Raw genomic sequence first — 25071 nt, forward strand, 5'->3', positions numbered from 1 at the left:
ATTCCACTTTCCGTAATTTTATCAGCAATTACCCCCCCAAAAATGCATAGACTGTTACGCATAATATCCTCCTCTAAATACTATTCCCTACGGTACCTCTATTATCGATCTCCTGTCTGCCTTGCCAAACAGCCTTCCACCCGACACGGGAATTTAATTGATTGAAATTTAGTCTTCAATTACCGTTTCTAATTCTTCCTCGTTAGAATGTCTCAAAATCAACCGGATATCTTCTGAAGTAACCGATTGTCATCTTACATAAAGTTGCTATTTAATACGAATGAATATGATGTCGTAAATTTAGGAGTAAAGTCATTGCAAACGTTATTTGAACATAATCATGAAAATGAGACATTTGTTATTGACGCAGAATATACCCGACGCGACGTTGGAACGTTTTCGGAACGTTTAACGCGCAAAACCTGTCGAAACATCACGTTAAGGGAGTAATCACAGGAACGGTCTCGCTTTCCCAATTCGCGTTGGCGTTCGTATAAATACAGAAAAATTATAAACCGACTATGATAAAAGGGAAAGTGAAACAAATGACAGACGAGTGAGAGCGGCTTTTTTATGCCGGAACCATAAATATTAATGCCGCGCAATCAACGAATAAAGAAGCAGAACTAGGGTCAAAGAGGATTTGAGTCACGAAGTAGAACAAAACAAGGCCATGCAATCAATACATAAATTCACAATCTATAGATTGGAGCAGATAAGCGGAAAAAGGGAGCCCAATAAAATACGGCGGGACAACGAAAAACAAATGACCACGATTTTTTTCTGAAAAATCAATAATTTTTCTTTACAAACATTTTGTCCAAGGATACCATCGATTTATAAGTAAGATAACACACAAGGCAAAAACGGTTAACATAAATTACGGTCCATCAAATATTACCTTCAGTGTAAAATCAAGGATAGGATGATTAGATAACCTTGAAGGAAGATGGACTAAACTCTACCTCAATAATCCAAATTAACAACAAAGTAAATTCCACACGACAAGATACGAAACGCTGAGCTGGCCTATCCATCAAGGTGTTTGATACTACTTTAAGTCCAAAAATAACTTACGCCGAGATCCCAAAGAATAAAGAATAGGCAAGCTGTTTGTATGCATGATTTACAAATGCTGCACGACATGTATGATTTCCATAATTAACAGGATTATCGCGGCGATTGGTTTAATTAATATACTTTGCTGAAAGGGAAAATGGCGTACTTATGGGGAAAATATACTTGTAAGAAACCTTACTGCACTCAGACACTATCACATCAATATTACAACACTTATTAATCATAAAGCAGCGCCCTTAGAAAAATTAAAACCATTTCACCTTGAGTATTACAAAAAGATTTTTCACGCAAAGTCATTTGAAACGAAGACGAATTCCTAAACACGATCATATCATATCCAACCATGAAACATCCAAATTATAAGGCATATATCAGTTTACAAAGGCCATTGAAAAAAATCAACGATCACAAATCATTAATGAAAACTGTTAAAAATTGAAGCAAAGAGAAACATACACAGGAACACCTTTCCTACCAACAATCAGGAAATCAAAAATAATTACACGCACACGTAGGCGATAAAAGAACTAACATCACAATAACAAAATAATCATTTTATTAAATTGAGTTTTTTCTTTCTACCAATAAAAAAATGAGGGAAACGTAAAAACGCAGTATTACTGCGAAAAAACAGCGACACAAAAAACATGGAAATTTCTCCTGAAGAATAGGAGCGTACTTTTTCCGGACTGAGGGAAATCCATAATCAATTGACGGGTCGCGGAAACATAAGGTGGCCACCGATATCGCTATATGGAAAGTAAGCCACAGAACGCCCTTGAGATTCCTCGGAGTGAGAATAACGGAAAGGTTAGCAAATGCGAACAATTGTATACGAGAAGAGGCAAATGGTGAACAGAGCGAAGGGGAAAGAGGAGGTGCTCCATCTACTGACCCACACTTAGTTGGCGCAGAGATGGGAGTAGTTGTCAAGACCCAGCAACGGACCTGAGGCCGTAACTTTTATGACTTCGCCTACATGAAAGGGGAAAGATAGTGAGGCACAGTGGCATGAGGAAAAAGAGACGAAGTTTATCGCCTACTCTGAGGCCGGAACCACGATCCCAGCTAAAGCCACGGGGAAATGCTACACTGAGAACAAGTTGAAAGTTTTCCGAGAATGAAGATAAAATTTTCTAAGAATGATTACGATTTCGGGAATTTCAGTCCCGGAAGTCTGGAGTCTGAAATGCAAGTGATCAGTATGTTTAAACCAGTAATGTTTCCGGTACAAAGTTACCCTCCAAATAAAAAAAATATTTAGACTTAAGATTGTAAGTAAATATCCCAGGATTCCAGCTGGCAATTATATTACTGGTGAATAAAAAAAATAAAAAGTAATCTCGTTGCATCTATGCAAATTCGGATTTCGGGTGTTGCTTGAAAACGAGCATTTTTGAGAGTAAAATATCCACGGTGAGCTTCTTTTTGATAAAGAAATAAATTTTTCTCAGCATCTCCTCGATTTTAAATAATTTACCATAGTTGAAAGTTGCTGACTTGTTGGACAAATTCACACGCTGAACGAAACCTGATTAAAGCTACAAAACGATCCAACGATGGAGCTAAAGTCGACGACGGATGTAAAAAAAAGTGGACGGACGATGAGCAAATCTTCCCATGAGAGACTCACTGTATGATAGGGAAACTCAAGAGTTAAAAGAATAACAAAACGTAACAAAATACAAATACGTCAGAGAACATTGATAAGCAAGGCATGGGATGCTATCCGCATTATAACTCAGCAGTTAACGTTTATCGCTCCGGATATAAAACGAGCTGCGATACTTGCTATCTCCAATTACTTACATAAACAAAAAAATCAAAATTCGCGTCAGCGAAACCGCTATTCATACATGTAGTTCCTCTTCCGGTCGTCTTCATTATCAATACGTCCCGCGCAACAATAATATACAAACTCACAACGGGAATTCCCAACGCGGAGGAGGACAATAAGGCGAGGGGCACCGAGGCATGACCCACAGAGCAGCAGTCCAAAAAACAAGGGGCATTGGTGAAATGGCCGCGTGGGGGCAATGCACGGAGACCCGCGAGGGCCGCAGAATTCCAGGTCACCCTCCTAAGCTGCAGGGAGCTCCTCCATCCCTCGCGCCACCCGAAATATCGAGTTCCGCCCCTTGGACCAACACAGAGTGAGTGCTCCTTCACCAAAATGCTTTAAAACGGGGCCAACCATAAGCGATCCCTACGCTCTACTCCGTAAACGCTGCAAAAAATTTGGCCCACTAACCGATAGACATGGAGTAGCTGGACGCTTAGCATGCGATATTTGAAGGTAAAATGTGGGTTTAAAAAAGCATAACTTTTTCTAAATCCAAAAGCTTCTATCGAGATACCGTGTTAGTTCTCCAAAATTTAAATGGAAACAGGAATACTTTTCCACGTTATTTTAATGCGTGCAATGTGTTTCAGCCCTCAAAGCAATTATCAGGTATAAGAATGATTAGAAATTTGAAACTGATAGTAGCTCGATGCGATAAAGTGATCATAAAAAAGTACTTTTTTCTTATCACAAAAAAACCTACTCGTAGACAATATTTTTAGGACTTCTGCTAATCTTAAGATAAAGGCTAATCTCCGAGACGGCGTTTTAATAAACAATCGATTTGTGGCCATTTACAGGGATGAGAAACGGAAGGTGCGAGTTCGTTAAGTGCCAGGCTACGAATGGTTTTCTAAATGGAATAAGGTTTTCAAAGCCAAAAACTACACGAGCAAGGACTATACGATCAATCAATCGATTCGGCTTTTACTTTGTGAAAATCCATGTTGCAATGAAAATACACAAACCTGGTGAATAGTTACCAGGCCTGTGTATTTTCAATTATACGATCAAACTTACTGAAGAAGAGTGTCTTATTAGAAATATCTCTCTCACGCGTAACACGTCACGTAATAATTGTAGCCGGCATATCTCTCGGAGAAAAGATTCAATCGCAGAGGTTTACATAAGAACGTGTCCCAGCATTTCAGCATAACATTTTCAAAATTCCTTTTCCAATTTGGCATTAATTACTCTGCGACATTGATGATGCAACAGAGTAATGAAAATATATCAGAACGCTAAAAATTATGAGTTGTAATACGTTTAAACTTACAGGTTCACTTTTCGCTTGCGATGGGGCAAAGCGAACGAATAAGTATGCCACGGAAGATATCTACGCGTCAACTGTTCAATAGCTGACATTTCCTTCGAAGGGAGGAGGAAATGCCACACGGCAACCATCAAATAGCTCAACTCCAATAATTAGGTCATCCAATTTCCGGAAGAGAAAATGCATGCTATTAAAATTAAACATCGATATTCAAATTGACCATAACATATTATATCTTCGTTTTAATAACACGTGACTCTTCTTGTTAACATAAAAGCTCAGCTTGACCTAGATTTCAGGCTTCTGTATTGGCAGTAGCACTTCAAACACAACATCATCCCGTAGAAGATACGACAAGTAAATTCAGCATTGTGCATAAATAAGTATAACTATTTACGTGATTGTAAAAACAACGGCGTATACGCAAAGTCAATGAAATTAGGTTATTCGTCAAACCAGCAGATTTTTAATTTTCTTGCGATAATAAGATAGACACCTTCTGTTAAAGACCTCCCAAGATTTCGCGTGACTGACGCTGTCTATAATTATTTGATAAGGCATCCATCCAAGGGTAACCATCGAGAGACGAAAAGCATAACAGTGAAACTACCTTGACCTTGAAGTTTGCGCTCTAGCTTTGATCAATTCGCAAAAAGTAATGAATGGACACCAACTCACCTGGTCAAGACGAACTGACTGATACGTCATATTCGGTGATCACCAGAAGGAAAAAGTATGAAATATGGGGAAGGCTCTCCTTTTACGAGAATTCTAACGAAGAGATTCTCCAAGCACACGGTGAAGAGTCTTCAGCAGCTGCGGAAGCCTTCTCTTTCAACAAGCAGAAACGACCTCCTCACGTACCAGGCTACAGGGGTAACGCACAAGGAACACACTTAAAGTAGGCAACCGTACTCCTAGTCCAAAATCAATGGGCCAGGGGCCAAATCCCGGATAGAGGAGCGAGACCTCAACGCGAGGAAAGCAGAGAGAGATAGAGAGAGAGAGAGTGGAGAGGCTAGTGCACTACTCCCGTACGGCTGGTGGACGGCTGCCGTAGGAGTCTCGCAGACACGCTTCCTACACCGGTGGGCCTTCCTCCTCCACGAACGGTATCCGCCGACGTCGGAACACATCTGATGAACCGGACGGCCGGGAAATGCGGAGCGAAACGTGGTAAGAGGAGGCAACGTGGAAAAAGGGGTTCGCATGTGAGAATAAGGGGGAAGCCCAAAGAGATACCAAGGGTGAACTATGGCGGTTTTGGAGGGAGAGAAAAGGTAGGAGGTAGGTGGGGGAGAAAGGGAAAGGAGGAGAATGCGAAGGCTGGTTATCCTTTGGCGAGTCCACATAGAAGTTGGAGGGGAAAAGTCTGGAGATAACGAGATAATAATCTCTAGGCCCCCTCCCACCACCCATGGAAAAACCTATAGCCCTTCGCCTTGCGGTAAAAAATATTTCTATATTAATATGATTGAGGTCGGAGAGTAGACGGAGCGTAAGGGGGGGAGGGAGTCGCAGAAGAAAGGGAGTATTTGGGGGGAAAAGGAAGCATGGGTGTTGGAGAGAAGTGGGAAGTCAAAGGGATCGAGGGGAGGGGCATCAATGAGGTAGGTGCGAGAAAAGAAGTACTTGCAATTTCCATTCAAATGTCAAAACACACTCCTCCGAATGAACTTAATAGGCTAAATCCACAAGAATTAGGTTTACCGAGCTATATTTACTGAAATTTAGAAAAATCAGCATTTTTATACTGGCTATTATGTTCTCCTCATAACTGCGGCTAGGAAAATGTTGATAACTGCTAGAATATTTAAATATTATCCCAATAAAAATAGTGATAAAAATAAACTGGAAGTAGTACCATACTTCTGACTTATTAGGGAATGAACTACGTGATTGACGTCAAATCACTTTAATCACATGAAAATGGCGTCACGGTCGGCTGAATTTATTGGAGAAGGGATTGTTATCTTAAAACTATAAGGAATGCCTTCTCCACATTCACTGTGTCATAATTTTGACTATTAACCTCGATGGACGTCACCTATGAGGACGAAACATATTTAACATAAGATGCGCGAAAAGAATTTCTTTTGAACCGCGCAGTCGCAAACCACCTCTCCAGAGATCGAGATTAGCTGGACAGGAGAAGGGGAGGGAGTAATGGAAAGGACGTTAACAGGCGAAGCCCAACAAAGACACACACATTAGGTTGAGACATTCCCCAGAAGCTTCCAACAGTTCTCGATTAGTTACCGCAATATGGCGACGGTTGGACGAAGAAAAGCTGCGCGGAGCAGCGATGAAGGAAATAGCAAGTCGAGATTCATTTCCACTGAAATACTCTAAACTTGCATCGAATCTTGTTGCCGAGCACAAAGGTGAGATTGTGACAGCGGGAACCCACGGTGCAATAATAATAATCAGCCAACACATGTAAGTCACAAGCGTCACGCCGAGGCCGAAGATTTGAGGGAAACAGAGGGTGAGTTTTCGAATTTTTCCATATGCAGCCAGTTAACCGCTAATAAAACCTTCATTTAAAAAATCAATCCTAATTTTGAAAATCATCATTATAGTTATCGTGCTTTAAGGATCATACTCCGATTCATATTAGCCATGATAACACTCCGTGACTTCATAATGATTGCTCATACGGAGCCCTTTCACCACATTCAAGCTTATAGTTTCGATCAAAGTACCAATTCAGAGGATACTCCTCTACTACCTCCTTTAATGAACATAAGAAGTGAATAACCTAAATACAGAATCAAGGCCGCTTCCTTCCAAAAGATGTAACACCGAACTATTAATTGCTTTAGTCGTGACTTCTTGTCGCAATGCTTACCAACATGATAGCACTGAATCGACAACTACACACTGAAACACAGCCTCGGTGTTCACAGTCAGTGAAGCTCTCCAGGTGTTTTAGTCATAGCCTCCTGCAGATAATTAGTGAAGTCTTTTTTTCTTCATCCCAACCGTAGATGATATGCTAGCCTATATGACGTTTCCATGCACATTTTCTACCTCATCTAAGATTTCACTCGCTCTCATAAAAAAATAAAACAGTGAGTGAAAATGGACATGACTGCATTCACTCTATTCTTCGGCGTTGAGAGTGCATTTTTCTCAGCCAGCCTTCCTTCTCATGCCCTTGATAATATTGATCTCACTCTCAATAATCAGCCCATTGGTTTTCACAGAAAAAAAGACTGAAGCACACACCACCCTCAGCCTCACGTTGAGAGACATTCTATTATTCGATGCTAGGTTTAAGAGGTTCTTTTCTTCGTGTCTCCATCACGGCTTTCGCAATCAAACAGAAAAGTGAATGGGTATGAAATCCTACCTAGGGTTTCAGGCTTTATCCATTGAAAAACCGTTTCCATTGCATAGATGTGATTGCTAAAGAAATTAAATCGAAAAAATGGCAGGTGACCTCATTCGGCCTAGAGCATACGGAGGACTCTAAATTTTTTAAAACTTTTTATTCGGGATACCGTCGCGTTGGACGTTCACGAAGGCATCCCGTAATACGCCTCATAATCTTGAAAATTTTCGCAAAAGCCTTCTCAACTTACCGGTATATATTGTCATTAGAATTATTTCCATGAATTTTGTGCATGGTGCTTTTTCTAGCCCCGCTTCCCACTGAGTAAATCACAGAAAGCCATTGGCTACATTATTGCCCTCACGAAAAGCAATCATTCAGTACTTAATTGGGAGAAATAATGGATATACGTACGATACTGCACGTAGCAGTAATTACGGCTCGATGCCACAAAAATGGGCCACCAATGAAAAGATACTACCACTTTCTTCCCCGCATCATGACACATTCGCGTTCCGTAATAACCTTACAGTTATCACGATCGGTAGGCGGAAACCAATGCCACGCTAAGAAAATCGAAGGTCCTCGGCGATTTATGAGGCAGTGATAAGTTCGAGCAACGGATAAATATAGCGCCAATGACATGACCGTGAATGAAAAGAGTAGCAAAATTATGCATAATAATTGTTATTCCAATCAGGTTCAGAAAAATGACAGAGAACCGCTAACGAAATACTCATCATTCATCCTGATAAATGCAAGGTCAGACCCCAGATGACATCGTGAGATAGGATTACGACTTAAATGTGTTTTCCTCACAGGGCCTCTAATATAAAAATGCGACACAACGAGATTTATTTCCGATCCTAAACTTCGATTTGATTTCAAGGAATAACACCATTTCTAATCTCACAAGGCCAGATGAAAAATACAACTTTGCAGGGGTGGACTGAATAAGGAAATCCGTTTAATGAGCGCTACGGGCATTAGGACGAAGAAAGCGAGACAATTTCCGAACGAGTAACTTATTGGGGATTGCTTCCGGCTACTATAACTCGTCCATTTCCGTGAAATTAAATAGCTTAATTTGTGAACGAGACATATATGAGGACTAGTGGAACTACATGTACACAAAACAGTGTAAACAACGTGAAATTAGTTGTTTTAGTGATTATGAAATAGCTAGTATCGCAACTCTTTTTCCGCAGCAATAAACGTACTCTACCAAGTATTAGTGTGAATAGATTCCGCAGCCTTGTTTATCAATATTGAGGGACGCTCTTGCGTTTTGATGCGTCTAGTTATTCTTTTAACTCTTGGTTTTCCTTAAACTCTTACAATACAGTGAGCCTGAAATCGAATGCGGATTTCCTGACCGTCCGTTCACTCTTTACATCCTTGATTGACTTTGGCTTCGTCATTGAGTCGATTTGTATCTTTTATCAATTTTCGTACAGGGTGTGAATTTTACCAAAAATTCAGCAATGATACATTATTTAAGATAGAACAGATTCTGAGGAAAATTTATTTCTCAATAAGAAACTCACCGTGGAGATTTGAGTCTCAAAAGTGATCGCAGCAGAAATATCCTGAAACCCGATTTACATTAAAGATTTTTATGAGATATAAGATATTTAAGAGTTACTGAGATCGGCACAGTGAATGACCAATGTAGTCATGATGACTAACCAACCCACGGAGAGGAGACGGAACCTGAAGAAACAGTTTATGCAAGCACAGACAAACGCATTAGGGACGTAAACAACAGTTAAGGACCGGATGGGATATCTCTTGCCTAGACGACCACTCAAAGGCCGAAGAAGAAAAAGAGGGGTATTCAATCCTTCCTTTAAAAAGGGTCGATCGGTTCCCGAGACGAAAAGGAGAATCTCAGCTTCCCGAGATTTCTCTCTCTCCGATGAAGCAGGTGAAACAAGTTTACGTGGCGTGACCTTGAAAGGCCACTGGGAGAGAGAAGGAGAACCCCCTCAACACCTGCCTCGTGTCGCTGGCGATTGCCTTAGGTTTCGTTACCGGTGGCCCAAGACGGCACTCTGGCCCGAGAAGACGCTCCATCCGCCGGCAGCTGCGTTCCCACGATCAACTGCTGAGACGATGGTACAGCGAACGCAAAGCGCGGAAGTGGGCGTACTGCAACCAATATTTATTCTATTCATTTCCTACATAGATATCTTAAATAGACTGCAAAACACAGGGATTTAAAATGTATTTATTTTCATCGCCCCGAAAACAGCTCATTTAAGACATTCTACATCGGAGGAAACAACAACTATCACACACAACTATTCCCTGGGTAGGGGCAGCCTACCCAGGCAGGACTCGAACCTGCGACCTTCGGTCAGACGAGGAGTTAACCCCGCCGCCGCCGAGGCCGACGTTCTTCTTTCCTCGCACTATTAAAGGAAGGCAACGGTGTCACGATTAATAGAAATAATGGTCGTTAGGTCGACTCAATGCACGTTTTTATTTTTTCTACTGCTCCAATCTTGAATGGATTTGCTATAGGAATTACTAATTGTTGGCAATTTATGCCTTTTCGTGAATTTGCGCGTATGTGGAAGTTTATTTTTTTGCACGCTGAATGTTGGTGATCGATACTCCCTCCAAACATCCAAGAGGTGGCTAGCAGGATATTATGTAGATGTAGATTCAAATTACCAAAAACAGCACATTAGGGCCTTCATGTCGAGGGAAATGACAACTAAAAAAAGCACGACCACAAAAACTCAAGTCTTGGATAGGAGAAACGTACACAGGCGGTAAACGAGGCTGAGGTTCTAACTAAATCTCGTCGCCAAAGAGGGAACGGCGATTAAAATTTATCTACAAAAGTCTTCGAAAGATCGAAAATGTAATAAAAATTACCACGTCAACAGTTCTATCCGGAAATACTTGGGGGCGGTAGAAACTTCCGGAAAAAAAGACCTGAAAGGTAACACGTTATCGAATTGTAAGGCAAAGGATACGGTTCATTCCCAATAAAAATGGATAAATCTTTAAAATGTACACAATTATATTCAATCGCTTTTATCAGAAGCTTTAATGCTTCATTTTAAAAGATCCTATTCTCTTCCTTCCCCTCCCTCGTTTACCTAACATTCTAACCTCTAACACCGTTTTAAACATCCCCTCCCCGCTAAGTACTCGCTCCATCCAAACTTTGTCTCCTCCGTATCTCATCTAAAAGTTACCCCTCCTCACCCACCATGTCCAGCACTTCGTCGTTTCTCCTCCTCTCTGTCCATTTCACCTTCGCAATTGTTCTCCATTCCCATATCTCGAATGCCTCCAGTCTTCTCTCGTCCTCCTTCCTCAGTGTCCACGTTTCCGCACCGTAGAGAACTACACTTCAGATCAAACTCTTCACTAACCTTTTCTTTTAACTCTTTACATAACGATCTTCACAGAAGCTCCTTCCTGTTCATGAATGCCTCCTTTGCTAATGCAATTCGCTTCCTGATGCCCTTACTACTGTATCCGTTTTCCTCTAATGTGCTGCCTAAATAGTTGACTTGCTCAATAAGACATGGAAAAATCAGAAAAGTTTCTTCGTTTCCATCCGCAGTTCATACTTAAGTATGCATGAAAAACATGCCACATAAAGTAAATCAGGAAGATGAAGCCATCATTTCTCACCCTTGTGTAACGTAAAGCCTTCCAAAAATTAAATCTGAAGTATAACTGGTTAATATTTTAAATGAACTATTCAGATACAGAGAAAGGCAATGGGATTAGAGAGGCTTGTGAGGGTAAAAAAAAATAGCGTGCTCGGAGTTGCATGCAAAACCACTTTAAACGGATAATACCACTAATAATCAAAATGATTATGAAGAGCACTTAGAAAATGTACCTCGTATTGCCGCTTTTATATAAGCAGAACCCCTTTTTATCCTTCAAGCTAATTTAACTTGACATAATATCCCTCAAAATTCCAGGGTCAATGGAATTTCATGCACAAAAAAAAATCACCGAGGTAAATGCTAACGTCTAGCAGAAAAAATACAGCAAGTAAATGCCAATGACCGCCTTCGCACTCGTAAACAGGAATAGGTTACTGGGAACTGGCGTCACAAGAGCCCTTTAATTCTACGAAAGGTCGAAAATGTCAGAAAAATTAACACATCATCGTCCCTATCCTTCTACACTTAGGGCGGCATAAGTTTTAAGAACAAAAAGACCCGAAAGGTAAAAAGTTATATAATTGTAAAGCAAAGGATATGGTTAATTCCTAATAAAAACGAATAAATCATTACAATGCCTTTTTTGTTAACCAAAGTCATTATAAACTAAATCGGAGAAATAATTCATCGCTAAAATTAGCAAAATATTGGACGAAATATATGGATTGCATGCAGAAAGATAGGAACCCATGATAATCCAGGGAGGCTTGAAATAAAATTCGTATTCATTACTATAAAAAACGAATTGAGGAAGAAAGAATAATAAAATTTTCCTCGTCAACGCAAAAAAACAACTTCGTCATTCATCATCTAAGGAAATATAAAGCCAACATTAAAAGAAGCCTCACGATAAACTCGAACATAATCTCATTGCTTCTGGTCAAGGTCTTTAACTAAGTGAAGAAATCCATGCAATACAACCCGTAAATCGGGACAACTCCGTGAGAAATAGACGACTTACGAGAGGGTAAAAAAGTTCCGTGATTTTCATCCCAGATTTGTCGTAACATAAATGATAAATTTTCCTTGATTCTATTCGTAAATATAGGGATAACGTCAGTAATCCTCGCCATGAATTACTATGTGAAGAGATAAGCACAGCTAAGTCGTATCATGCAATGATTTCTTATTTATATGGAATAGTTATTATTAACCAAAGCCTTTCGTAAACATACTTATATTCTAGGGAGTTCTTCAGAAAAAGAGTACACTCAGCGAATACCAGTCAGATTGGCGAAGTCTAGTTTCAATCAACGCAGGAGCAGCTAAATGTTAGATCGGGAGCCCACATGAGCGAAAGGAAAACTTAAAATGGCAGAATATTTCCACATCGCGTAAAGTATGTTTTACGATTTTCATTGTGGTTGGGAATAAGCGATCATCAGACACAGATATAAGAATATGATTGCAAAACGGAAAAAAACGTTTGTCACAATTCCTCCCGACTGTCTTGAATTACAACGGTTGCGACATGCATTCAAAGATATACCGCTCCTCTTCAGCTTTCGAGAAAAGCGGGAAAAGAACTTGAGGGTTTTGTCAATTTTGAATAAACAGGAAAATTAGCGTGAAACTTAGGAACGCGCGGTGTCGAAGTCATTTTTTTCATGCGCTTGCATCCGTGTTTTGTTAGTTATATCCGTGTTTTGGAGGAAGGCTTCACGGAATGAAAAATAACGTGGATATAATTAGGAATTGAGAATTAAACTCACAAAAAGACATGCGATTAAGAAACGACTCGGCTAAATGTCAATACCATTTGTGCGGCAGTGTGCTTTTATAATTCCGCAGAAGAATTATAGAGGGCATCTAATCCGCAGTTATTTTTATTAACATGTGAAATCTATTTTTTCTTTAATCCAATTCTATCTTTCCGATAAATCGTCTTTCAGACTCAATTTCCAAGCTGCTCATTTGTGGAGATAAAAAATATGCATTCGTAAAAAATAATACAAAAAATTAATTAACAGTTACGAGGGAAAATTATTTTAATCAGTCGTTATTTTCATTTTGACTGAGCTCCAACTTACCAAACCCTTCATGGGGTTGATATTACATGAAAAATAATATCCTTCCGTCAAAATTGGAAACAGTGCATGGTGAATTATTTTCCTAAGTCTGTAAACCTTTAAAAATGTATTTTGATGAGTAATACATGATGTTTTACAATTGTCATGATGGTGCAACAGTTGACAGGGAAAAGTTGTACCTAAATATTTCTCTTGAATAACTCGAGTAAATGAATGAAAATTGATTTAGGTACTCACTTAGCCGTTACAACAAAAAGCCCGATTTTGACATGGATGTTTGTATTGCAAACATAGTGGCACGGAGAGGACGAAATTGACAAAAGTAACATCTCTGACTCACCCCTAACAGTCACGAGAGAGGAAATCTGATGTAAGTGATGCTAAAGACACTTGATAACTATTATGGACGACGTCCATTCGCAATGGACATCAACCCAAAGTGAAATAATATTAATCTTAATAACACCATTGCTACGAATTTTTACGTACGCCCTCACTATATATATCCGCCGACGATTGTTATCTATTATTTAACGATACCCTACGAGGATAGATTTACAAAAATAAATAATTGAAAAGATATTAAATAATAAACTAACTTCTCAAAAATTTGTAAACGATTAGAATTCAACATTAGATATTCAACATAGATCCTGCCTGTATAACTCGTGCATTCAAGAAATATGAACATGGGCAGACAATAGGGTCTCATTAATTAAACCAGTTAAAATAAAAATATGGGTTTAATCCTTCAAGGTAAGGGAAAAGAAGGACATGCAAGAAACAATCATCAATCGATATAAAAAATATGTAATAATACGGACAGGCAACAGCTAGAAAATAAAGTTGACAAATTAGAAAATAGGAAAAAGAAAATGAAGCAATGATTAAAACGGCTCTATTGATTATTTGAGTTTAACCAAAGATGGAAATTAAACAAAGAGGGAAAAGGAGGTTTTCTTTGATATTAATCACCAGTAGTAGAGCCTCATCGTCCATGCAAGAAGTGAACTGCTCTTCAAACATCGACGCAAGTCTTCCCGATTGAAAGGATTATCTTATGTTGATGAAATAGCATCAAGTGGCAATTTTATCATCGCAACATTTTCATAAATTAAACGGACGGCAATCGAATATCTCCTCGGTGATTTCATGAGTAAGTTCGAATGACGAAAACAAGATACGTTACACATAAAATGAAGTAATGCCATAACTGTTGATTTTCCTGAATTAATGCAGCTTCGCAAGTTAGCTGAATAGCGCACAGTATATTTTTATGTCTTATAGAGTACAAGGAAACCTATAAAAATATGTAGAACCCAAAAGAAGGAGGAAACAAATTCCATGAAACGTCTTAGTTTAACCAGGAGGCAACGAAAACCTCATTCACTAACCTAATACTGCAAAACTGTCGCGTCACATTAGATTGCGCGCCGTGGCATAATGCCACAGACCATACCATCCATTAGAAATTAGTATGAGGCATTAAAATAGGTACAGTAAGATTTTATGGAGAAACATAACGGGGTTAATACGTGCATTTTTCCGATAAGTACATGGGAAGACTTTAAAGGAAGCATACATTTTTCCAATTACAAAATGTAACGTTAGTTGGCCGTAAGCAACAGTAGTAACGTGAGCAAGATTACATAAAACTATTAACAATTTATTAATCAATCTATTTAAGAATACGATATAGCTCGATTCTAAACTATAAGCTCAACGGAAATTTTAGGGGCCATACAGTAGGATTACGATTTAAATTATATAGAACCCCATATGGAAAATTTTACACGCTGCTATAGATATTTCATGTTTTTTTTTCAATTCAGGACAACGACAAGTAGTTATGTATTTCACAATTAAACTTTTCCGGTGAAATCATGAAATAAATGGGAAGGAGAAACTTCCATAGTATTCTTCACAAAAAACTAAAATATATAATAGCTGAAAGAGCATATGCAAGCGCAAATCTAGACAACTTCTAATTATGTTTTCAAACGCAGCTAATACTTCCTAGTACATTCCAAAAAGGAATAGAAACGCGACACGCCTGAGTATTTCGGCGAGTCAGATTTCCACAAAAACCATCGCCAAATCTCAAAACTTGTAGGGTGGGTGAAGGAAAGAATATCACAAAGTTGTAATATCGCGAGCATATATTGCTGAGATAGAGCTGCGGCGGAGCAGTTTCGACGCAATCTAGTAAACACCAGCATAAACCAACCACGCCAAAGAAACGGTGACGCTAAATATTCGAAATCGGAGGTATTCAGGCCACGACATTAACATCGACCTATATCCCGGGAGAAGAGAGTCGCAACGGCCCTCTGTAATCGCAGCGCAATGACGCGACCGAACGAAGGAAGCGAAAGTGCCAAAAAAATAGCTTCGTGATTTGCAAAAGCGATCCTAGCTCGGGGTTGCGAAAAGAGAAGCACGCGGAGAAACGCGTTACGTAATCCAATTCCTAATGCTTTCGGATTCTTTCGAAGTTCGGAGACCTTTCCTCGTAACAGTCGAGATAACCTCATCTGCCATATCGTACAGAACAACGTAAACAGAAGAAGCTGTTTCAGCGCACCCACTAGATTGAAGTTACAATCCACTCTTCTCAATAGCAATAGAAAATAGAACCGGCACGTAAAAAACCAAGGAGCTTATCCCGCAGCGGTTAGAATATACCGTTAACTTGATTTAAGATGTTTTTCCAAGTTGAGGTATTCGATTAAAATCGAACGAGTTCCTGTAGCGTCTTCAAACAAAAAACTCAAATTTTACCTAAGCACTTGACTCTTTACGGACAAGGGTATTCGAGAGTAAATATTACGACGGATACCACTTCTAATTATTTGCGGCTTGTAATGAGTAGGACTCGAACTAGGAAAAGTTCGCATTCCGAATAGTAAACACCATCTCATTGCAGACTGGAGCATGGTGTCAGAGCATGTGCCATGTTTGCGATGTAGCCATGATAGGTTTTCCATAGAGGCTTTCTTAAATTAAGATTACATGGAAGAAAACATCGAACTCATCATCTTAAAAATATCATGTTATATTTGATTATCATATACTCCAATCGCTTTATGCTACATATTTGTAAACTGTATGAAGAATATCTGCTCTCGTGAACGGTCGTAAGGTCGCTACTGCTTACTCCCGGCCACGAACCTTCGCCCTACCTCTCCGCCCCGCACTACCCCATGACAATCCCACTTCTTCCATCGGCATGTCACACTCCAGACGTAAGAAAGGAAAAAATTCACCAATTCTTGATTTTCTTTGTGATTAATAAATTGACTAATTCTTGATTTGATCAGGAAGAGAGAACATTTAAGGGCTTACAAATGTAATGTAAGATGAAAAAAGTAATTTTGCTAAACACTTAATATGCAACTGCCATAGGAGCGATTTTAAAATGAATATTTTAAAATTTTGCAATGACCTCCGTGAACTGGACTCTAGGGAGCAGTTAAAATTTTTAAAAATTAATGAAACTCAGGACAGTACTCTTATACATGAATATCTCTACCCATCCTTTTCCCCTAATCTCGCGTCCGTTTTAATGTTCATCGAGTAACTAGGTAACAATAACAAGATACAGAAACCATAATTTGCGCCTGAAGATGATGATAATTCATTGAAACCCGGGTCGCGCTCTGATAAAAAGTAAGTGGTATAAGTATTTGTATGACATCCAGTAAAACTCGTAAGAAAGGAATTCTCTTCCCTCTTGGCAAAAAAAAAACACGCACGCTGACGGATAGGCAGACGAGAAGCGCGGTTCCAAACGGTTTTCTCTCTCTCTCTCCCTCCTCGCCGAATCTCGTAGTATGTATGTTATTTCGGGAGGGACAAGGTCGCGGGCTGAGCTAGCGGGAAGCGAGTATAGAGAGACGAATGATGCGGGAGCGAGGGGGCAGAGATTGGGAGAACACGCGGGACGGGTGTAGCGTACACGAAAAGGAGGAATGAGTGAGAAGCGGGAGAGTGGGGAAGGGAAGAGGAAGAGGGCGTTGTTCGAGCAGCTGGCGAGGAGGAGGCGGACAAGGCGACCGTGCACTCCTCTTTCTCTCCAAAGCCCACCCGAGATTACTTTTTTTTGAGGTCGACGCCGTCGTCTTGAGGCCGGAAGCCGCTGCTGCGTTGAAATCTTCAAAGGACCGGCGCAGTTCCCGCAAATAATTCGCGTTACCTACCGTGAATCGAAATACTTTTCCGAGAACTATCAACTTCCTACCGCTATGAAATCGTGTTGAATAGTTTCTCTCCTCCGACTGGAAAGAGGAATAAACGTCAAAATAGCATTATTATTATTTTTTAATTTTATGAATGTCTGTGCAGCTGATTCGGTTGGCCCTTATTACGTTGAAATGGGGAATGAGTGGAAAGGTTTATGATAAACGGGAGTAAAAGAAGACAATTTCAATGCTTACCGCTAAATTTTATAGATAAGTTTGAGAAAAAGGTACCCAGATTTAATTTCGCCCTTCGACGTCGATTAACTTTCATCTTTCGAAGACAAAAAAATGTCGATAAAAAGTCACAAACACGTTTTTTTGTTACAAATACGTTGTACCCCAAACTTCCATTAGTTTACGCTAACGGCTTATCAAAGTCGGTGTGACGGCATGGAAATATAGTCACGACAGAAAATTCACATTCCAAAACTCACTCAGTTCAAAAAATATATTGAGGTCAATAAGTATTGCTTCCTCAGCAACTGAAACTTCTTAGCATAGCATTACTGCACGAATATACATTATTATGAGGATTGCTATCACCTACACAACATGGGATACCTTAGTTCCCATGTACTATCACTCTACGTGGAGTTGTAGCTTGTGACAGAAAAACAAATATGCGACGCAGGCTATCCAGTCATTTTTTAAATATCTGAGATGAAAATAATATGATTTTTATCTGAGAAAATCTGACCGACCATAGAAACACAGGTAATTTAAAGAGATACGAAAAAGGGGGCGTGGCCCAAAACTTGCCCTTGCTATTCGGCTACTCGTTAGCACAAAAAAATTTAACACGCGACACCAGATCTTTAGATAATTATTCCAGAATATATTTATGATTTATTGGACGCCAGAGTGATAACATGGCCACAATCATGAGACATACCGCGACTTAATTTAAAATTAATGAAGTTTCTAGGGCAACAAATTCCAGAAAGCTGTGCATTAACTGAGTCCGTTCTGAAACAAGATATCTATGACTTCTATTCCGTATATATATAATTTCTACGACGAATCTCGCACCATAGGAGAGCAACATATAAAGCACATTGCATATTACAGTAAAATGATGAGTGAAACGAAGATTTCATTCATTCCCAATTGGGTTTTTCCATGGTAATCAGGATCTTTAGCAGTGATACTGATTCAAAAATCGTTGGACAGCGCGAAAAATCTATCCGGGAGGGTAATCATGAGATGCTTGCCATGCCTCTCTCAAACAAGACAATTGTAAGAGGTCCAATTTATGGAGGAGCCACGTACGTAGTCAAAAATTTGCTACGGACAGGTTGAACTGCAGAAGATATTAGACGATGACTTTCACATCAATTTAGACTTTCCTTTTGGTCCCCCAAAAGTGAATTAAATTAACTTATGGACCACAATCATGGATTTCGCCATGATCTAAAAATGTGAATTCATAAATACAACATATTTCAATGTAAATTATTACAGGCTAATAAACGTTATGCAGTTATGTTGCATACAATATGTTTTGGAAACTTGAAGAAATTAGCGGATAAGCCCCTATTAGCTCGTACAGATGCCTCGTGCATCCATAATTATACGTACCAAGCACTTAAAAAAAACTCAATTCTATCGTTCAGGCTATAGCGAATTGAAATGAAGTCTTACTGGAGGTTGATGAAATTCATTTCACAAGGCGACTATCCGATGCGACACTGCAGTACTATTTAAAAAAAACTTTTCGAATGAGTAATTAACGAAAAATACCTTAAATGACGGGCGCTTGAAAAATGCAATACTCGTGAAATAGGAGGCTGCTTCAAGATAAACGATATTCCTCTGAGGGGAAACAGGAATGAACGTCAAAATAGCTTACTTAATTATTACTTGTTTATGTCATGAATATCTGCACAGCTGATTCGGTTAGCCCTCATTGCGTTGAAACGGGGAGTGAGTGGTAATCTCTATGATAATCAGGAGTAAAAGAACACAATTGCCGTGCACATCGCAAAATTTAACACAGAAGTTTGAGAAAGAGAATGGAGGTTTTCGAAAACTTGAATGGATTATACCAAATAGGGTATGGTCATACTATTTCCTACTTCTCCCGATAATTTTTTCTCGATTTGATCGTACCCAAATAGTAACTTCGAACAGACTCGTGCAATCGCAGCATCTCCTTCTATTACAGCACGTTTATATGAAAGATACAAGAAGTGCATCAAGACGAAATTCGAATTTCACTCGTAGAACTACCTATAAAGAAATTCGCCATCTGTACGGCAGCGTAAATAACTAATTTCCCTCGTAAACGCAAGTGAGGAGACAACAGTCCTACATCAACATTTCATCTAAAACGAAAATCCTTTAGAATTCTTCTACACCTGTAGAGTTCTGCATTGATATCCTGCATGTTCATTCACTCCGTGCGTGAGTAAAGCAGCCATTGATTCAGCGACGCCATAGACGAGAATCAAGTTGTATACATACTCAAGGAATTTGTGACGAGAGTAAAAGTGGAGAGAGTATGAGCCATAAATGCTTCATCTCATGCAATCAGTGGGGATCACTATCTTTGTTCATTCACAAGGAATATGTCACGTTTCGAAGTAAACAAATCTCAATCGGATGCCGAGAATCTTCTCCTTAGTAGTGTATTTCAGTAGGGGGTTTAGTGTAGTAATTCCTGGATGCAGGCTGAGCTGTTGACTCTAACAACTGACAGAGTAGGACAAGCCGGTGTTGACACTACTCTTCACGTAGAATTGTCATTAGATGACTAATAGGGACAAGAAATAAGAGCACAACATTGGTATCTCAAATGGAAAGGAAAAACTGGATTCGCACAACTCATGCCCTACGGAAATAACCGCTGCAGTATGGAAGCAGCTGGGACACGTTAATTCTACAACAACTTATTCAATGCACTGCCGCCTGGTCTGAAACCATGACACACAGCGAATATGATTTATTCATAATGATAGGCATGGGATGTTGTCATTGAACTCACCTGAAACTTCTCAAAGTTCTCTCTCTCCACCTCCAACATTGTTTTCCTTTGCTGCAGCACCCTTGGCAGGGATAGAGATGCCATGACAGCAGATAAGAATTCACTGAATATTCAACACTCTGCAGCCAGACCGACACTTCACACGTACAACAGTTGTCACCAGTCTGTTGAGAACTGCATGAAATGCACTGAGCAGCCAATGGCCAAGTGTGCCTCGCTGGGGGAGCACATCACCAACAACAAGCTTCAATGAATAGTTTTTGTTGTCCTTGTTAAGATGTCGCTACATACCAGATGTTTGGCGCGCTACCCTCTTGTAGTTCATAAACTGGCCAGTAGAGCCATTTGATTTTGAGCGCCAATGTCATTTCGAATGGAATTAAAGCACAAATAGGCACGATTCCTTTGATTAACGGATAGAGGAGGTTTAAATGTATAAAAACATTTTTATAACCAGAAAATATGTATATTTTATGTAAGGTTTGGTAAAATTTGGAAAAAGAATCTTTCCTGAAAGGTAATTCTTTAAATGATTTCAGCTTCTTCAAGATTGGAGTTTTAGTTTAAACGTGCATAGATAAAGATGTATCATAAGGGGCGTATTCAGTATGAGTGAGTACTCTGTACACTCCAACAGCAGCTATGAATGTTTCCATTGAATGAAATCAATGTTTTCGATATCAGGTCAACCTGTAACAGATATTTACAACTCCACAGTTCCTATTGTCAGTGGGGTAGCTTGGAATTACGTTCGGGGGTTCCAAAACGGGAGAAATGTTTTGAAAAATAGAATACTATGACGAGGGTTTTAAACTACATAATTTTTAATACTTTTCATAATCGAAAAAACTTCATTTGTCAAAGAAATCTTTTGTAAATTGATGATTTTTCAATATTTTGTTTCCTTTAATGAAGGAAAGTAATTGTGTTTTTATATTTTGGGAGGGTCTGGAACCCACGGAGCTACATCGCTGTCTATTTATGTACTCCTTGATATTGGATTTATATACTAACAATTTAATTTTAAGGCTATGACGAATGAAATACCCCTTTATTTTATATCTCTATATTAATTTTATATCTCTAAAGCACTCGGCTGGAAATCGAGGGATACAAGTTCAAATCCCGGTCAAGGAGAATGATTTTTCCTCTGTGGATTTTTCGCACAATTTGTGTATTGCAGGTGACTCCGTAAAATTTGTCACCATGGCTATTCCCGGTATACTTAAATCTAGAGCGAACACCTCTTCGTGTATAAAGTTCGGGCTTGCTCTCTGGCTGTGGCACCATGCACACGACTTGGACTGCTATTCGTATAATATGCTCAGCAGTCCATACCACCTTGTCCGGCAAAGCCCACAAATTTCCACAGGTGAGAGAATGATGCCTCGCACAATTAGTGCATCGTCCTCCTTTGAGGTCGAAAACCTGCAGGATAAGTATCATTATGGCTTGTACAGAATTTATGTATTTATTACAGAGTATGAATTTAGACATTCAGATCTGGGAGAGGGGTCAGAGAAATTCTATAGTAATTGAGACAAATATTAAGGGTTGAAGTAGCAACTAAAATGGATTATAATTATGTGTGGAAGGTAAAGTACGGCACTGATTACACTGGTGGCCTCTGCTTTTGCAACAACCCTTTTGATTGTGAGTCATCAAGTGTTAGCTGGATAGCACATGCAGTACTTTGTACGCTTTTGCATTTATGCATGCTCAACAATATGTGCATATTCCATGCATTGACGGAACAAGACTGTTAAATAATGCGTATCAGTCAGAATGCCAGTAGATTTAATGAAAATACTATGTATTTACCGGAGGTCTGAATCTGAATATGAAATATGGTTTCATTCCACCTCTGTAGAAGAATGCATGAAATAGAGAGAATCAACTCCCCTTCCTCTAGCTGGAAGCAAGGGCTGAAGGGGTTTTAGTGTGAACGGGTTTGGAGGAGAATGTTTGCTACTTTTTCCTTGACCTGAGCAGGCCTCTTTCAGGATCCTCGATGACTTTCCTCTTAGTGTCAGCATGCTATCTAGCAGGAACATAGACAGACATGGTGGTATGTCACGTACTATCATCTACGCCAAGGAGAATATACAGAGAGGTTATGGGATATATAAAGATAGAGTCGAGAAATATATGAGCCGCCTGTCCACCTCTACTTCATACAAGTTTCTTAATATGATTGGAATTTATTTATGTACCTTTTTCTTTATAAACACAGGGAAGTGTAATTACACATGCCTTTATGTAATTCATTGATTTGTATTGATGAATCATTTAATCAATTAAAAACCTCAATCATTAATAAGAAATTTATATGTGTATGAGGGTGGTTTTTTTTTTCAACCTCCAATCGCTCAGCAAAAACACCATTTAAGCGACAGGCGGGTAATGCGCAGATAGGGCAATTGCGCAACCTCTGCACCACACCCTCATGTCATTTATGATTGTTAGTTGTAAGTTTAAGGTTAGTAGCAATCTCATTCACTACACTGCCTCGATTGATTCTCCTGCCAAGGGTGCACTGTGGAGTGACAGCCAGAAAACTTGCTGAATGGCATCAGCATTGACATGCCTTGACTTTTATGGTGATAAAAGAGAATTTTTTGAATGCACTGTGACTAGATTGTGAAACATTATTCCTATTCCCATTTAAAACAAAAGAGGAGACATACTGACTTCTGGAAGTGTTCTGATCCATGACTACGCACGTCATCTCAGCACTAATGCAGCCCAACTGCTCCTTAAGCAATTTCAATGGGACTTTTTCGATCACCCACCGTACAACATGCCATCCTAGTGCTGTGTGGCATCCATATTTACGCTGAAATGAAAATGCGGCTAGGAGGGACGCATTTTGAACTGGACGATGAGCTTCAGAACAAAGGCAAAATTCATTTAAAGTCAGTGGTGGCAACATCCTATGAAGAAGGTATAGTAAAGCTTGTCCACAGGCACAACCAATTCCTCAATCGCCAAGGCAATTATTTTGAAAGGAAACCATAAGTGTGCTCAATATTTAGCAATGAAATAATTTTTAATCAAACACTTTTTCCTCTGATCATGACCCATCAGAGGTTGAAAAAAAAACTGCCCTTGCACATACATGAAAGAGGATGTCTGTTGGTCTGTCCGCTATGCATTTCAATATGGTTGCACAGATCGCAACCAAAGTTAGTACATAGTATGCAGGTGCATCTCATGCTCCCAAACCCTATAGTGCTACTTTTGCTTGTGTCCGATGCATCCTTAGTGCTGTTCTCTCGTTAGTTTTTTACGTTACGTCATACAAATTCTATGGTTCGGCATCCAGCCGTGAGAGGATCCTGACTCAAAGGATTATTGACTTACCTACTTGACTATTAATCCTCTTGGTGTAAAACTTTCTGCTAGGGCATGTGTTAACATAACGTTTTTGGTTTATGCTAGGATGGACACAGATATTGATCAATGTTGTGGAGCGGGGTATGAGCTGATCCTGTGAAAGGTACATGAAAATTGTTTTTCCCGTTCTTTGGCATCTACGATTCACTGTCTTATTTCAATTTTGAGTCAACTGTGGGATGCAATAGATGGTGGAGACTACCACTATACCAGCTATGTTCCTTCACCTACAAATCCTGCAACGTGACCATGAATTCCCAGTTTCCCACCTTCTCTGGGTACCATCCTTCCCAAGCAGTGCCCGGTGGTCGCATAGTTACATATCAAGTAATTTGTATGATGATGCCTTAGGACATGGAATCTCCAGACTTTATATTACTATACAGAAGTTTTGATGCATACTATGTACATGGTATACATATTCTCCCCGCATAAAAATACTCCACTTTTCAGCTCTCAATACTCATGGGACATCTGGAAAGGTTGCTGCTAGCCCTTGGGCAGGTTGCACTGTAAGGAAGCACATCTTTGAGTAACTTCAAGCAACAATGTTACAAACAGAATGGCAGCATCAGAACATGAGAGCTCATCGCTGGTGTGAAGATATCACGAACATTAGAGATGGGAATTTTGCAGGTAAATTGGTTCTTTAAATCAATCAATGTATGCCAAACAATATGAACAAATAAATTATTGTATATATGCCTGATTTTTGAACCATTGTATGCATATGAAGAATTAAATCATTTGATCAATGAAATAATTATTGCCTTTCAATGGTTACCTTTTCTTCAAACACATTGAAATATGTTAAAAATGCTAACAGGCTACTATGGACATAAACAGCTTCCATCCACTAGTAAGAGCTGTAAATGGTAAAAATGACCATAAATAGATTTTAAATAGCACATCAAGAGTACCTAGCACACATAATAATTTAAAATATACATATGAAATTGGAATCATCAGGGCTATTCTGTAACAGATAGCGGCTCCGCTATCACGACAAAGATGCTATTTCTATGATGATAGGCTGCAGTATGTTTACTTTAGCTCCATTTTCAACCTAAATCACAGGGGAAATCAATCACTTTCACTTTATGTCCATATTTTAGAGGGTTAGATGGAAGACGGAACTTTATAATCCCAATCTTTCCCAATAATTATTATTTTCACATAATTGGTAT

At 39.3% G+C, this 25071-nt stretch overlaps 1 protein-coding gene and 1 long non-coding RNA gene across 4 annotated transcripts in view; one reads left to right on the forward strand and one right to left on the reverse strand.

The window, feature by feature from the left end:
• LOC124166383 (huntingtin-interacting protein 1) overlaps positions 1-20727 on the reverse strand; it is a 123138-nt gene extending 102411 nt beyond the window's left edge. For 2 of the 3 annotated variants that reach the window (XM_046543904.1, XM_046543894.1), the window contains exon 1: positions 20489-20727. In XM_046543904.1, the coding sequence (XP_046399860.1) occupies positions 20489-20572 (84 nt within the window). In that variant the 5' untranslated portion in view covers positions 20573-20727. Of the gene's footprint in view, positions 1-4874; positions 5194-20488 lie in introns of those variants that run through there. The other variant, XM_046543912.1, reaches the window with a different exon arrangement.
• Positions 6411-24647, forward strand: LOC124166410. Its single transcript, XR_006866436.1, has 2 exons — positions 6411-6684; positions 24338-24647. It is a non-coding gene; the product is annotated as an uncharacterized LOC124166410 (long non-coding RNA).
• The last annotated feature ends 424 nt before the right edge of the window (positions 24648-25071 follow it).

Source organism: Ischnura elegans, chromosome 1 (genome assembly GCF_921293095.1).
Source record: "Ischnura elegans chromosome 1, ioIscEleg1.1, whole genome shotgun sequence".
NCBI classification, from domain to species: Eukaryota; Metazoa; Arthropoda; class Insecta; order Odonata; family Coenagrionidae; genus Ischnura; species Ischnura elegans.